Genomic DNA, 14107 nt, shown 5'->3' with positions numbered 1-14107 from the left:
CCACGGACTTCTAATGACTCTGTGCAGGTTTTTCAGAACAGATCTACTCCAACATTCCCTCTTCCCTGATTCTCTGCAGTATGCCAGAGAAGTTGTGTGTAGGTTACTTCTAAAATACTTTCATTATTGCACCATCCACCAATCTAACAAACTACTGCCACCACCCTGAAGCGTCAAACTAACACATTAAATTCCAGAGCTTAGGTTATCACCACCCACAACAATATGTGTGTCCTAGTCTCTAGTTTCTATTTTATCTTATTTGGTGTACAGATTTTATAAATGAGCTTTATACTTCCCTGAAGAAGATATTTTGAGACCTAACTTGTAACCTGGAGGCAGTAAGAGGAAATGTGGGTGAATCTAGACGACAACTATAAGATTCCCCAGGTACAGCCATTGAAAAGCAGTTACACGGGGGAAGAATGATCCTGCAGAAAGGGTGAGATGTTGCTTGCAATAGCAAAAAAGTTCCAGAGAAACTTCTTCCAATTGCTTGTTCTTCCTTTAGCATGGGAGACCTCACTTATGTGGCCAAACATTAATTGGTGACTGTGCTGTGCTACACTTGCAGTCACGCCTTAGTCTTGTCTGCAGTCACATCTACACTGAAACTATAGTAGCAAGAGACTCCTTCAGAGCTGCTGTCAAGACTTTCAAATTTTACTGTATTTCTAAATTGGGTATTCATTACTTTCAGTTGCTCCTTTTCCCCATTGTATTCACTCTGAGGCTTCAGAGGGGTTTAGCTGAAACCACAGTCTTCAAAATGACTATCACTGCCCCAGCAGTTAGCCTCCCAAGCCTCACATTGCACCTGTTCTTCATCCCACGTCAACACTGGTGGTTACTTGAACAATCATAATGTAACCCCAGACTATGCATTATCAGCGTTCTCTTTTCCATCAATACAGGGGAGGGGAGGGGCAGGAGCAGGGGAGGGAAAGATATTGGAATGAGGCAGATATCATGAACCTATGTACATGTATGAGTACATAAATGGTGTGAATCTACAACATGTACAACCATAGAAGTGAAAAGTTGCACCCCATTTGTGTACAATGAATCAAATGCATTCTGTAAAAAGAAAAATAAAAAATCCAATAAAGCATAAAAAAAATTAGTAGTGAAGCATTTCAGTAATACCAAAATGCAGTAGTGAAGCATTTCAATAATACCAAAAGCAATCAACTTTATTTTAGGAGAATACTCCTCATGTAAATGTAAATTTCCTCATATAATCACCTATAGCAGCACTTAGAATTTAATTAGAGCAAGAAATAAAATTTCTTACAAAAGGAAAAAAAAAATATGCACTGCACATCTGTGGGAGCAATCCAATACTGGTATCCCATTTTTGTGTTTCTATTTCCATAGAAGCTACCAAACAGGAAGTACTACATTCTTTCTGGGAAACTGAGGATAGTTTCTTAAAAAACAAACAAAAACCCCTCACTATGATGTGGGTGTTGTGTGAGAAAGTAACAAGGTCTTGTGCAGTACCCTTTAGTTAGAAGAGAGTTATTACCACTACTAAGTATAAAGGAACTGTGAAAGTTGTAGTTACTGGCTTCTAAAAAGGGCAGCTGTCTGAGAGGGTGACCCCAAAACTCTGTGGCCTTCAGTAGTGTAAATAATTCTTTCCTCTGTTTAATTATGTCAATAATTTGACATATTCTCATGTTCATTTGGATCAGTTTGTTTTCAGTTTGCTTTTTAAAAATGTAATATGCTTTTTAATTTTATAAAACATTTACACATTCCAAATTCAAATTTAAAACTAAATTACAAAGTGCAAACAGAGGATCTCCCTTCTGTTCTCCAAGTATTTACTTTAGGCTTATTTTTCTATTATTTTCTTTTTGAAAGTTTGAGCACGTGTCTCTTCTTATCTTAAAATGCACACTGTAACCTGTTTTGTGCCTGATTTTCTCTGGCAGTGCCTTCAAACTGCTTTAATTTTCTTAATGAAATAGATTTCATGATTATAGACGAATGGGAGAATGGGGAAGGAATTTTGGGGTACCAGAAGAGAGACACACTGAAATAAGTGTTTAGGAGAGAATTGCTAAAGAGCTGTATGATGACCAGGAGGCCACACTGAAGCCTGATTTGAAGTTGGTGGCCATGGATTTAAAATGGCCTGCATAGTTGTATGCTATTCCACTGTTTCATTCAGTTGCACCCAAGGTTCACACACAGAGTAGGCAGAGTTGGATTTAACTCAATTTGGGTCTTTGCCAAGAGGATTTCAAGAAATTTGAGGATGAACACAATGGGTTGAATTCAAGTCACTGGATTTATACTGATTAAGAGGGAAGTCTGTCTAGAAGAGTGGAGAGGGACAGTGAAAAGTGGGTAGGGTCAGTGGATCTGACACCTTGGTGGGACTGCAGACTGGATGAGAAAGGAAATAAAGGATTTCAGGTAGATCTCAGCTGGCACAGAACAGTGGAAATGCTTGAAATTTAAATTTCAGCGGTGTTAAGGACCCTGTTAATAAAGGTTACAGTCACTATTAAAAACATCTAAGCCCTGCCTTGTGTTAAGTAGAAAATAACTCTAAAATAAGCTTAGTGTTAATGAAACAATATTATTAAATACTCGTTAGTTTCCATTGCCTGACAAATGGAATTTGAGTTTTGCCCTCCCTTTGTAAAAATAGATTCAAAGTTTTAAAGAACTTTTATTTTATTCTTTATGCTAAGAACTAAGGCTTTGTTCTTCTATGATTTTAAAACATGCTGAAAGATGACTGTAAAGGGAACAACTTTCTCAACAGTAACACAAAATGATTTTATGGTATCCCTATTTATCCACTAAAGCCACCTCTTATACTGATGATAGACATGCTACTTTATTGGAAACCAGCACAAGCTTAAGAATGAGTTCAATATGGTAAACTACCAGCCACACTCGTAAGTTACCTCCCCTGCTTATCACCTCCCACCTTCCACCAAAAAACAATTAAAATAATTAAAGCATTTTCAAATGCTTTCATTTCAAATCTGGCCACTGCCAGTCTTTGATTATAAATTAATTTCATGGAGCACATTAGCATATAAAAGTGACTCTGATACATTGAACATTTCAGTGGTGATAGGTACAATTCCTTCCCATCCATAAATACAGACTGTGCTTATACTGGTAATGACTTTCACACAATTGCCAATGATATCCTTCTTAGATTTTTTTCCAAAACACAATCCAGTAAGTGTAAAGATTTTAATACTTATTGATATTTAAGTTGATCAACATATTTCAACATATTCAGTCACCAAGAATGTTTATAAAGTACAATGAATTTTCTTCTTTTTATATTAACTCTAATTCATGAATTCTATAGCACCAGATTATTAAGTATAAACTTTGTGAGAAACTGATTTACCGAACAACTAAATTGGAGAATCTTAAACTATTAGTTACTCCTACATTTTTAGGCAAACACATGTGCAAAATCATACAGCATAAAACTTAGAACAACAAATTTTTGCCTGACTCAGTTGGAATTATTAACTTTCACAATCTTGCCGGAGGGCAAAACATTCTTTTATTTCTTAACAACTTTTATAAGTAAATAATATTTACGGTAACAAGATCGATGTTGAAAAAACCAGTCATATCAAAATGGTCGTAAGTATCAAGATGATTTTCCCTACAGCATAGGGGTCACTTTGGAAATAAATTCCTGCTGCTTCTGCAGAATGATATTGGAAGGCTCCAACTTCACCAGGGGTTATAAGAAGGAAAGAAAATGTCCAAATCTAGAATCACACCTTCATATATCCCAATATCAGGAATTACCAGCCTAATTTTTGTCATGCTTTATGAAGATGATATTGTGGGTTTTTTTATTACTATACTTTTGCACACCTGGTTTTTCCCTCTAGCATCGAGAAGCTATGAAAAAATGTTTTCCCCCAAATTGTGGATAAAGGAAAAAATGGAGAGCAAAGAAACTAATTATTTTTTTATTAAAGTCACCCTTACTTACTTACCTTTTACTTTTCTCATTTAGTTTTTCATTGGGAAATAGTTGCATAGAAAAAGTACACAAAACTTAAATACAGTCCATGAATTACCATGGAACACCTGTAGAATCACCACCCAGGAAAAAATTAAACATTACCCATGACCCAGGCCCCACTGCTTTTTCTCACTATTATTTACTCTCCCCAAAGGTGGAACTACCTAAGGGATTACCAGGACTACCATTCACATTACTCATTTTTAAACAATTGTCATGCAGTGAGAATTCTTTTATGGAATATTATATTTGTGAGAAATATAGTCATGGTATAATATATAAATGAGATTTAATAATTTTGATTGCTGTATAATATTCCAGTTTGATGAATACACCATTAACCATAAATTCTCTTCTCAAAGAATGTGTAGATTCTTTTTCATTTGGGGTATTATGAATGTTAATGCTGTGAGTATTCCTATATTCATCAGTTAGACATATGCCTAAATGATGAGAGTGCTGAGTCTTAAGATATGTAGATATTAGTTTCCAGACATGCTACCAGATTATTTGACAAAGTGATTGAACAAACCTACCATCCCACCAACAGAGTACCAACATTCTATTGGTTCCATATCTCTGTCAACATGTGATATAGTCTATGTTCTGTCTTTTATTTTAATCATTGTGGTAGCTATGAAGTGTTATTTCATTAAAAAACTAATGAGGTTACCACCTCTTTATTTATTTATTTATTTATTTATTTATTTTTGGTACCAGGGATATTGAACCCAGGGGTACTCAACCACTGAGCCAAATCCTGTGCTCATTTATTTTTTATTTTTGTTTTGAGGCAGGGTCTCACTAAGTTGCTCAGGGTCTTGCTAAATTGCTGAAGGCTGACTTTGAACTCGCGATTCTCCTACCTCAGCGTATGGAGCTGCTGGGATTACAGGTGTACACCATCACACCCAACATCATCTTGTAGTTTTAGTGACAATTTGGTTGTCTTTTCTGAATGCTGTGACCCACTTTTTTGTTTACTGGATGTTTTATTCTTATTGATTTATAGGAGTTAACATATATTAATGAATATTTATTAGATTTACATATTATAACTATCTCCCACTATAGCTTGTTCTTTTACTCTGTAGCGTCTTTTGAAATACAAAATATTATCGTCTGATTTATCAGATTTTTATTTTGTGTTAATGCTTTTCCTACTCTCTTCAGTAGATATTTTTCTACTTAAATTTGTGGATGTATCCTCCCATAATTTTTTAGAAGCTTAATCATTTATCCTTAAGCTACTTGGTATTAATTTTCATGTATACAGTAGGAGGCAATTTTAATTTTTTCTCATACAAATTGACCTAGTACTACTTAATTAAATGATTCCATTTCTGTGTATCTTTGCAGTACCAGCTAGTGTAAATCAAGAACCTATGTATGCATGGATAATTTTCATTGATTTATTTGGTTAGTCCTTAAAAATAATGAACTTCCTTAATTGCTGGATAAAGCTACAGTCTGCTAGAACCAATCTTTTTCTTCTTCTTGAAGAGTGACTTGGCTATTTCGGGGTTTTGCAATTTAATATAAACTTATACTGAGATTTACACACACACATGAGAGAGAGAGAGAGAGAGAGAGAGAGAGAGAGAGAGAGAGAGAGAGAGAGAGAAGGAGAGAACCTGGGATTTCTGAGGGTTTTTCCACATTTTTATTGGTATATTATAATTATACAAAATTGTGGGATTTATTGTTCCATATTTATACATGTACTTGATATAATGATATAATTTGGCTAATATTATTCATCAATATTTCACATTTTCCTTCCTCTCATCTCTCCTCCTGGTCTCTTTCCTCTTTTGATGTCCTTTTGTATTTTCAAGATATTCCCCACCACCACCTTTCTTTTCCTTTTTCCTCTCTAGTTTCCACATATCAGAAAAAACATGCAACGCTTGACTTTCTGAGCTTGGCATATTTTGCTTAGCATAATGTTCTCAAGTTCCATCTATTTTCCTGCAAATGACATAATTTCATTCTCCTTTATGGCTGAATAAAACTCCATTATGTGTATATACCACATTTCTTTATCCACTTATCCATTGATAGACACTAGGTTGGTTCCATAGTTTGTGAATTGTGCTGCTATAAACATAGGTATGCATGTGTTACTATAGATGCTGACTTTGATTCTTTGGAATAAATACCAAGGAATGGAATAACTGGGTCACATGTTGATTCCATGCCTAGTCTTTTGAGGAACTTCCTTATTGATTCCATAGCAGTTGCACTAATTTGCAATCCCACCAAAAGTGTAAAAATATGTTCATTTTTCTCCATATACTCACCAGAATGTATTAGTTTATATTCTTGATAGCTGCTATTCTGACTGGAGTGAGATGATGTCTCATTGCAAGTTTTGATTTTCATTTCCATAATTGCTAAAGACGTTGAACAGAACTTTTTTATATGTATTAGTTGATCATTTGTATTTTTTTCTTTTGAGATGTATCTGTTTAATTCATTTGTCCACTTATTAATTGGGTTTTTTGTCTTTTGGTGTTAAGGTTTTTGAGTCCTTTATATGTTCTGGATACTAATCTTGTGTCAAAAGAGTTGTTAGCAAAGATTTTCTCCCCTCCTTTAGGTTCTTTCTTCACATTTTTCATTGTTTTCTTTGCTGTGCAGAAGATTTTTAAGTTGATATTATTCTATTTCTTAATTCTTAGTATTATTTCCTGAGCTTTAGGCCTCCTAAATATTGGATTATATTGCACTGTATATTGGAGTATTGATCCAATGTTTTCTTCATGTTTCTGGTCTAATTTCTAGGCTTTTGGAACATTTTGAGCTGACTTATGTGCAGAGTGAGAAATAAGGATCTGGTTTCATCCTTCTACATATGGATAACCAGAGTTCTCAGTACTATTTCTTTAAAAAGTTGTCATTTTTTCCAGTGTTTGTGTTGAGCACTTTAGTCAAAATCTACATGACAGTATCTTCTATTCTCTTAGTCTGTGCCTGTATGTCAGTGCCATGCAGTTTTTGTTACTATAGTTTTATAATATAATTTTAAGTCAGATATTGTGATGCCTCCAGCATTACTTTTTTGACTCAAAATTACTTTGGTTATTCTGGGTCTTTTATTCTTCCAAATAAATTTTAGAATTTTTTTTTCTGATTGTGTGCAGAATGCCATTGGTGTTTTGATGGAGATTTCATTGAATCTGTAAATTGCTTTTGGTAATGTGGTCATTTGAACAATGTCTATTCATGAACATAGGAGATCATCCCAACTTCTTGTGTCTTCTTCAATTTCTTTCTATAGTAGAACCTGAGATTTTGACTGATAATTCACTGAATGAATTTACAGATTAATTTGAAGACAATGTATGTGTTTGCATTGTTGAGTCTTTTAATCAATAAACAATATATCTGTACATTTATTTAATCATTTTTTAAAAAGTTTTCACATAGAGGTCTTTCACATATTTATATAGATGTACTCTTAGGTATTTGATAATTTTAGTGCTATTGCCAGTTGTATGTGTATTTAATTTCATATTTAAGTACTTTTGGCTAGTATACACAAATATGATTGAATTTTGGATATTAATTCTGTTCCATAGAAAAATGAGAACTTAATGATTTTAGAAATTCATTTTTTATTCTCTTGGAATTTCTTCATATATATTCATATCATCTCTAATTAATAATTCTCATTTCATTCTAATTTTTTTCTGTTCTTTTAATTTCTTGTCTAACACATTTAAACTATAAAAAATGGTAGCAACTTATAGCCTTTAAGATCATCAAAAGTTTTATTTTATTAATAACTATATTCCTATAGGTTTTCTAAAAGTATTCTTTGAGAATAAGATAGGATTTTTAGTTGTTTCTAATTTTCTGGATTGTGACAGGTTTGTTTTATTTGTTTTGTTTTGTTTTAATACTGAATTTGAATTTTGTATGTGCTTTTTTTGCACAAAGTTAACACGAATTTTTCCCTTTTATATAATTTTTTCCTTTCACAGTTATTGATTTGGATGCCAGACTAACCTTGCCTTCATACAAAAAAACCAACCAGGTTGTTTGTTTATTCAGTTTTCAATCTATTAATTTATTTATCTTTCATATCAACAATCATGAGACAAATTTGCCTATAATTTTTTCTTACAACGACCTTACCATGTTTTATTATCAAAGTTATGCTTTCTTTATATGTTGGATGGCATAATGTCTTGCTTGCTTCCAATCTCAGGAATGATTTGTGCAAAATTAGAGTTATTTATTCCCTAGGTATTTTGGTAGATTTTGTTACTAGGGCCTCTGGTTTTGAATTTTCTGGTGGGTAATTTTTAATTCTGGATTCAATTCTTAAGTTATAAGAACTTTCAAATTTTCTACTTCTTCCAGCAGAAATGTTTCTAGGAATGTATTCATATCTTAATTTTCAAATCTATCAACATAAAATTGTATTTAAGATTCTATTGTTCACCTTCTAACACCTGTAACACCTATACAATGTACCCTTTCTATTTCTGCTATTATATTTTTAGGTGTTTTCAGATGTTATCTTGATTAGTCTTCATAGTTATTTGTAGTTTGTTCAAAAGGCAAATTTTCTACTTTATTCTATTTTTGTCTATTGTAATAATTTTAGCTCCTATATTTTCTTCAGGTTTGACTCAGATTTTTTTTAACATCTTAAAAATTAGTGAACAGCTTATCATTTTTCAGCCCTCTTTGCTTATATGTTACATGTAATCAATATTCTTCTTGATATATTCTATCAATTATTGAAACTTTTGGAATTTTAATATGGAGTATTGTTATTTTGATCCAGTTCCAGTTCAAAATATTTTTATTTCTTTTAAAATTTTTCTTCAATTCATAGCTGTTTTAGTAAGCTTTTTGTTGCTGTGACCAAAATACCCAACAAGAACAACTTAGAGGAGGAAAAGTCTATTTGAGGCTCATGATTTTTGAGGTATCAGTACATAGATGACTGACACCATTGCTCTGGGTCCAAAGTGAGGTAGGATATCATGGTGGAAGAATTCAGTGGAGGAAAAGTGAGCTAGGAAACAAAGAGGGGAGAGAAAGGGCCACAGGAAAGATACAAGGTTCCAGGGTACAACCCTAGCAACCCACTTCCCCCTAGCCATGCCCCACCTGCCTACAGTTACCTCCTAGTCCATTCAAACTAGGTGGACTTTATAGCTCTCACAATCCAATTATTTCACCTCCAAACATTCATTCCTGCATAAATGCAGGAGCTTTGGGGAAAGATCTTATATCCAAACCATAGCAATGGCTTAGTAGAATTGTATTTATTAATTTCAAAGCACATGAGTATTTTCTGGTTTTCTTTTCCCCATTGCCTAGGCAAGCCCTGGATCCCAATTTTTATAACCACCTAACTTTGAAGGCTTTTTTTTAAAGATGTTGCAAGATTATCAGTCTCTTAACTTCTTTTTAAATTTGCTGATGTTCCTCAGGGAAAAGCAGTCACAAACACAAAGTGCCCTGTCTGAGTTTTATTCTCACTCAAAATTTTGTTCCTCTAATTTTTTATTGTTTCTTTACCTCTGCAAATGCTTTCTATGGTTCATTCATTTTTAATTTTTTTTTCTAGTTGCCTATAGCAGAAGGGTTGTTATAAACTGTCTAGTCTAGCATTGCAAAAATTAGAAGTCAAGATTCACATTACTTTTAACATTTTATTTCTAGGTGCATGTATCAAGTAAAATAGTCTTTTTTGGATTTTACAGATACATTTGTAGTTTCAAAGTTACATATTATGTACCACTGATGAAGAAACTAAATGAGTATTCTTTCACATTGGTGAAAATAGCAGTCATCAGGGATAAGGACTTTAGGAAAGCAAACTTCCAATTAGTTTTTTCAATCATAAATTTATTATTCTACTTATATTATACATCCACATCTTTTAGTTTTTAACTATATCTTGTTCATATTTCTATTTTATTTTCAATTAGTTGTTTTGCTCAGAAAAATCCCCATATGGATTTAAAAATAAATATTTTCTTTAGCTTTCATCTTTTAAAAGTTGTGTGAAAATTTATTTTGCTTTGAAGAAGAAAATATCTAAAATGCATTACAATCTCTTTTGAAAAATGTATTCCATGTAGTAGAGGTGAGCCTGTTCTGAGTACATTGCATTAGGAAAATAGCTCAAAACATTACCAAAGGGTGTGTTTATATTATGTTTAAGATGCAGAAATATTACATAGTAAAAACTAGTGAATGAAATAAAAGTATACTGATATTACGGTTGATTATATCCTGTTAAGTAATTTACATACTGATGGAATAGGGGAAGGTAGTATTAGATCTCTGATTTATTTCTACTGTGAATATATGCCTAATTTCTTTTAGAAAACCTAATAATATATCATATTTAGCCTACATTAGTCTGAAAGGACTTCCACAACAAAACATCCATAGATTCAGTGACTTAACAACAGAAATTTATTTCCTCATAGACCTAAAGGCTGAACATGAGCAAGGTGTCAGCAGAGTTAGGTTCTCCTGAGGCGCCTCTACTTGAGGTACAGATAGTTTCCTTCTGGCTCTGTCCTCACATGACCTTTCCTCTGTGAAAATGCAGGCCTGGTGTCTTTCTTCTCATAAGGGCATCAGTCATATCAGAATAGGGACCATTTTTATGCTTAACTTTATTTTAATTCTTCCAAGTCATGTCTTTAAATACTGTCACACTGGGGGTTACAGTTTTAAGACATGAATTTTGGAGAGGAACAATTCACTGTGTAACACAGCATATATTCACTCGACAAATATTTACCTACCTGATATGAGGCAGGGAGGTGTTCCTACACCAGAGATTATATTACAAGAGAGAAAAACAAAATATATAAAATATATTAAATTATTATTTATAAAAAGTTAAGGGGAGTGAGCATCTGCATATCAGAGAAAACATTCGGCCTTTAGTTTGGGGGGACTGGCTTATTTCACTTAGCATGATATTCTCCAGTTCCATCCATTTTACCAGTGAATGCCATAATATCATTTTTATATAAAGTTGAGTAATATTCCATCGTGTGTGTGTGTGTGTGTGTGTGTGTGTGTGTGTGTATCACATTTTCTTTATCCATTCATCTGTTGAAGGGCATCTAGGTTCGTTCCATAGCTTAGCTATTGTGAGTTGAGCTGCTATAAACATCACTGTAGTATGCTGATTTTAAGACCTTTGGGTATAAACTGAGGAATGAGATAATTGGGTCAAATGGTGGTTCTATTCCAAGTTTTCTGAGGAATCTCCATACTGCTTTCCATAATGATTGCACCAATTTGCAGTCTCACCAGCAATGTATTTCCCCACATCCTCACCAACATTTACTGTTGCTTGTATTCTTGATAATTGCCATTCCGATTGGAGTGAGATGAAATCTGAGAGTAGTTTCAATTTGCATTTCTCTAATTGCTAGAGATGTTGGACATTTTTTTCACTTGTTGATGAATTGTATTTCTTCTGTGAAGTCTCTGTTTAGTTTTTTACCCCATTTATTGATTGGATTATTTGGGGTTTTTTGGTGTTGAGTTTTTGAGTTCTTTATATATCCTGGAGATTAATGCTCTGAGGTGCTTGTAGTAAAGATTTTCTCTCATTCTAAAAGCTCTCTCTTCACAATAAGGGTGGTGGGCTGTAGGGAAGAATAGCATTGCTTTAGATTAGGTAGAGGGGAGTAAAGGGAGGTGGGAGGGGATATGGGATAGGAGAAGAGTAGAGTGAATCAGGCATTATTACCCTATGTACATATATGACTACATGACCAGTGTGATTCTACATCATGTACAACCATAAGAATGAGAAGTTATACTCCATATATGTATGATATGTCAAAGTGCATTCTCTTATTATATATAACTAATTAGAACAATTAAAAAAAATAAAAAGTTTGAGAAAAACAAAAGTTAAGGGTAATGGCAGTATGGGATGATAGGAAATTATTTTATATAGAGTGATGATAAAATATCTTTATGAGGAAGTATTCTCTAAGCAGAAACCTGAATAAATTGAGTAGAAAGACATTTTTATTAATTGAAGAAAAGAGAATTCCTGGCAGAACAAATTCCAAGTGCTAAGTCCCTATGTCAGATTTTGGCACCAAGTAAGAAATTTCAAAAAAGCCATTGACAGAATGGGGAGAGATAAGGACAGGTAATTTGCCCAAAAGCCATTTATGTAGAGCCTGGTAAGCCTTGGTAAAAATTTTGGATTTTTTTTTTCTAAGAGTGATGGAAAACCACTGAGGTTGATCAAAGGAATACCAGGATCTGATTTTTTTTTTTTTAAAACATGATGATAGTCTCAGAAGTGGTACTTTCTGGAATGTAAATAGGGAGTCATATAACTCATCCAATAGTGCAATCAAAACAAGATGTTGGTTTAGGCATTAGTTGTAGAAGCAATGACACAGGCTTAGGGATATAATGTGAAGGTAAGAGCAACAGAATTTGTTATATATAGGGAAATTCCTAAGTTTTATATCTGAGAATGAGTAATGATGCTATTTCCTGGCATGATATGAACTGTATTGGTGGGAAGTTTATTTGGGAGTGGAAATAAAAAGAGTTCTGTTTTAGATGTGATGGGTTTGTGATACCCATTAGAATTCAAGTAGAAATTATGTAGGCCTGTTGCTATAGTGCTCTAAGAACTGTGAGACTTAAAATGTTAAGTTTCAAAAACACAGATGTAATTAAAAGTCAGGGAACTTGTTGTGATTGCACAGGGTGATAATGTGGACAAAAACAGAAGCAGTGTAAGGACTGGGCCCAAGGACACTCCAACATTTGAAAAGTGGAAAGGAGGATTATACAACAAAATTTTAAGAGTGGCTAGTCAATTAGGAATAGAAAAAGCAAAAGTGATGATGCTGAAGCTAATAGTCAAATTATGATCCCAAGATCTAGAGAACTTAACCAAAAATCAGTTTAATATTTATTTAATTGGAAATCTGAAAAGTTGTATTAAATATAAGCATAGCAGTATTAAAACCACCTCATGAGTGAATGGTCAAGCCCTTGCAAACAAACTGTGTTTCTAAGACTGTAGTAAGAAGATCATTAATTCTGGAATTGAAGAGAAAGGAGTATCGCTTAAATATGTGATATTGAATATTTATCATGCCTATTTTTGACTGGGTCTCTTATATTCTCATACAAGAGAATGAAATATAAAGCAACGAAAATATAGAGCTCTATACAGATGTTGTTAAGAGTTTCTTACTGAATAAAAGTTATTTTGGTATTTAATATGCTTGATTTCAGATTCTCAATAAGTACTTGCTTATATTCTTTTAATCTCTTTGCTTCTCTCCACAGGTGGGGAGGTACCATATACAACCCTGGCTACTCGAATGATGATGGGGGCTTGGTGGCTATTTGCTTTGATTGTCATCTCATCATACACAGCAAACCTTGCTGCTTTCCTCACAATCACCCGCATTGAAAGCTCCATCCAGTAAGTAGACAAAGATTCCAGTAGCCACCAACCAAGAGAAATGATGGGAGTAACTGAAGCAATCTGAGAATAAGTAAATAGTATCTGAATATGAATTCACAACCTCCCTTTGAGTAAAGGCTTAGTTTTGTGACATTGTAGTGTTACTACCCAGCTCAACTCCTGAAAACACAGTATTGGTAGAGCAGTTTATAAAATTTTATTAATAAAATTCTGTCTATAATTTATTTTTTAAAATATTTTAGTTGTAGATAGACACAATACCTTTATTTTATTTTATGTTTTGTGTGTGTGGTGCTGAGGATTGAACCCATTGCCTCAGTCATGCAAGGCAAGTGCTCCACCACTGAGTGCCATAGCCCCTCTGTCTATAATTTCAGTATTACTCTTCACATTTTCCTGTATTTTCAGAGTTTTAATCCCTACAAGGAATAATCATATCTGAGAATCATTATGAAAAGGAAGGAAAAAGCGGGCTGGGGAGATAGCTCAGCTGGTAGAGTGCTTGCCTTGCAAGCACAAGGTCCTGAGTTCGATCCCCAGTACCACAAAAAAAAAAAAAAAAAAAAAAAAAGGAAAAAAAGGCCATACTGAAAAAATGATCTTTGCCT

General features: G+C 33.6%; 1 protein-coding gene across 1 annotated transcript in view; it reads left to right on the top strand.

Moving 5' to 3' along the window:
* Positions 1–14107, top strand: part of Grid2 (glutamate ionotropic receptor delta type subunit 2) — a 1421540-nt gene that overhangs the window by 1168093 nt on the left and 239340 nt on the right. The window contains exon 12 of the mRNA XM_047565820.1: positions 13358–13496. Within this exon, the coding sequence (XP_047421776.1) occupies positions 13358–13496 (139 nt within the window). The remainder of the gene's footprint in view (positions 1–13357; positions 13497–14107) is intronic.

The sequence above is a fragment of the Sciurus carolinensis genome, chromosome 10, assembly GCF_902686445.1.
Source record: "Sciurus carolinensis chromosome 10, mSciCar1.2, whole genome shotgun sequence".
NCBI lineage: Eukaryota > Metazoa > Chordata > Mammalia > Rodentia > Sciuridae > Sciurus > Sciurus carolinensis.
The sequence above is the reverse complement of the archived record's forward strand: the minus strand, read 5'-3'. Positions and strand labels throughout refer to the sequence as shown.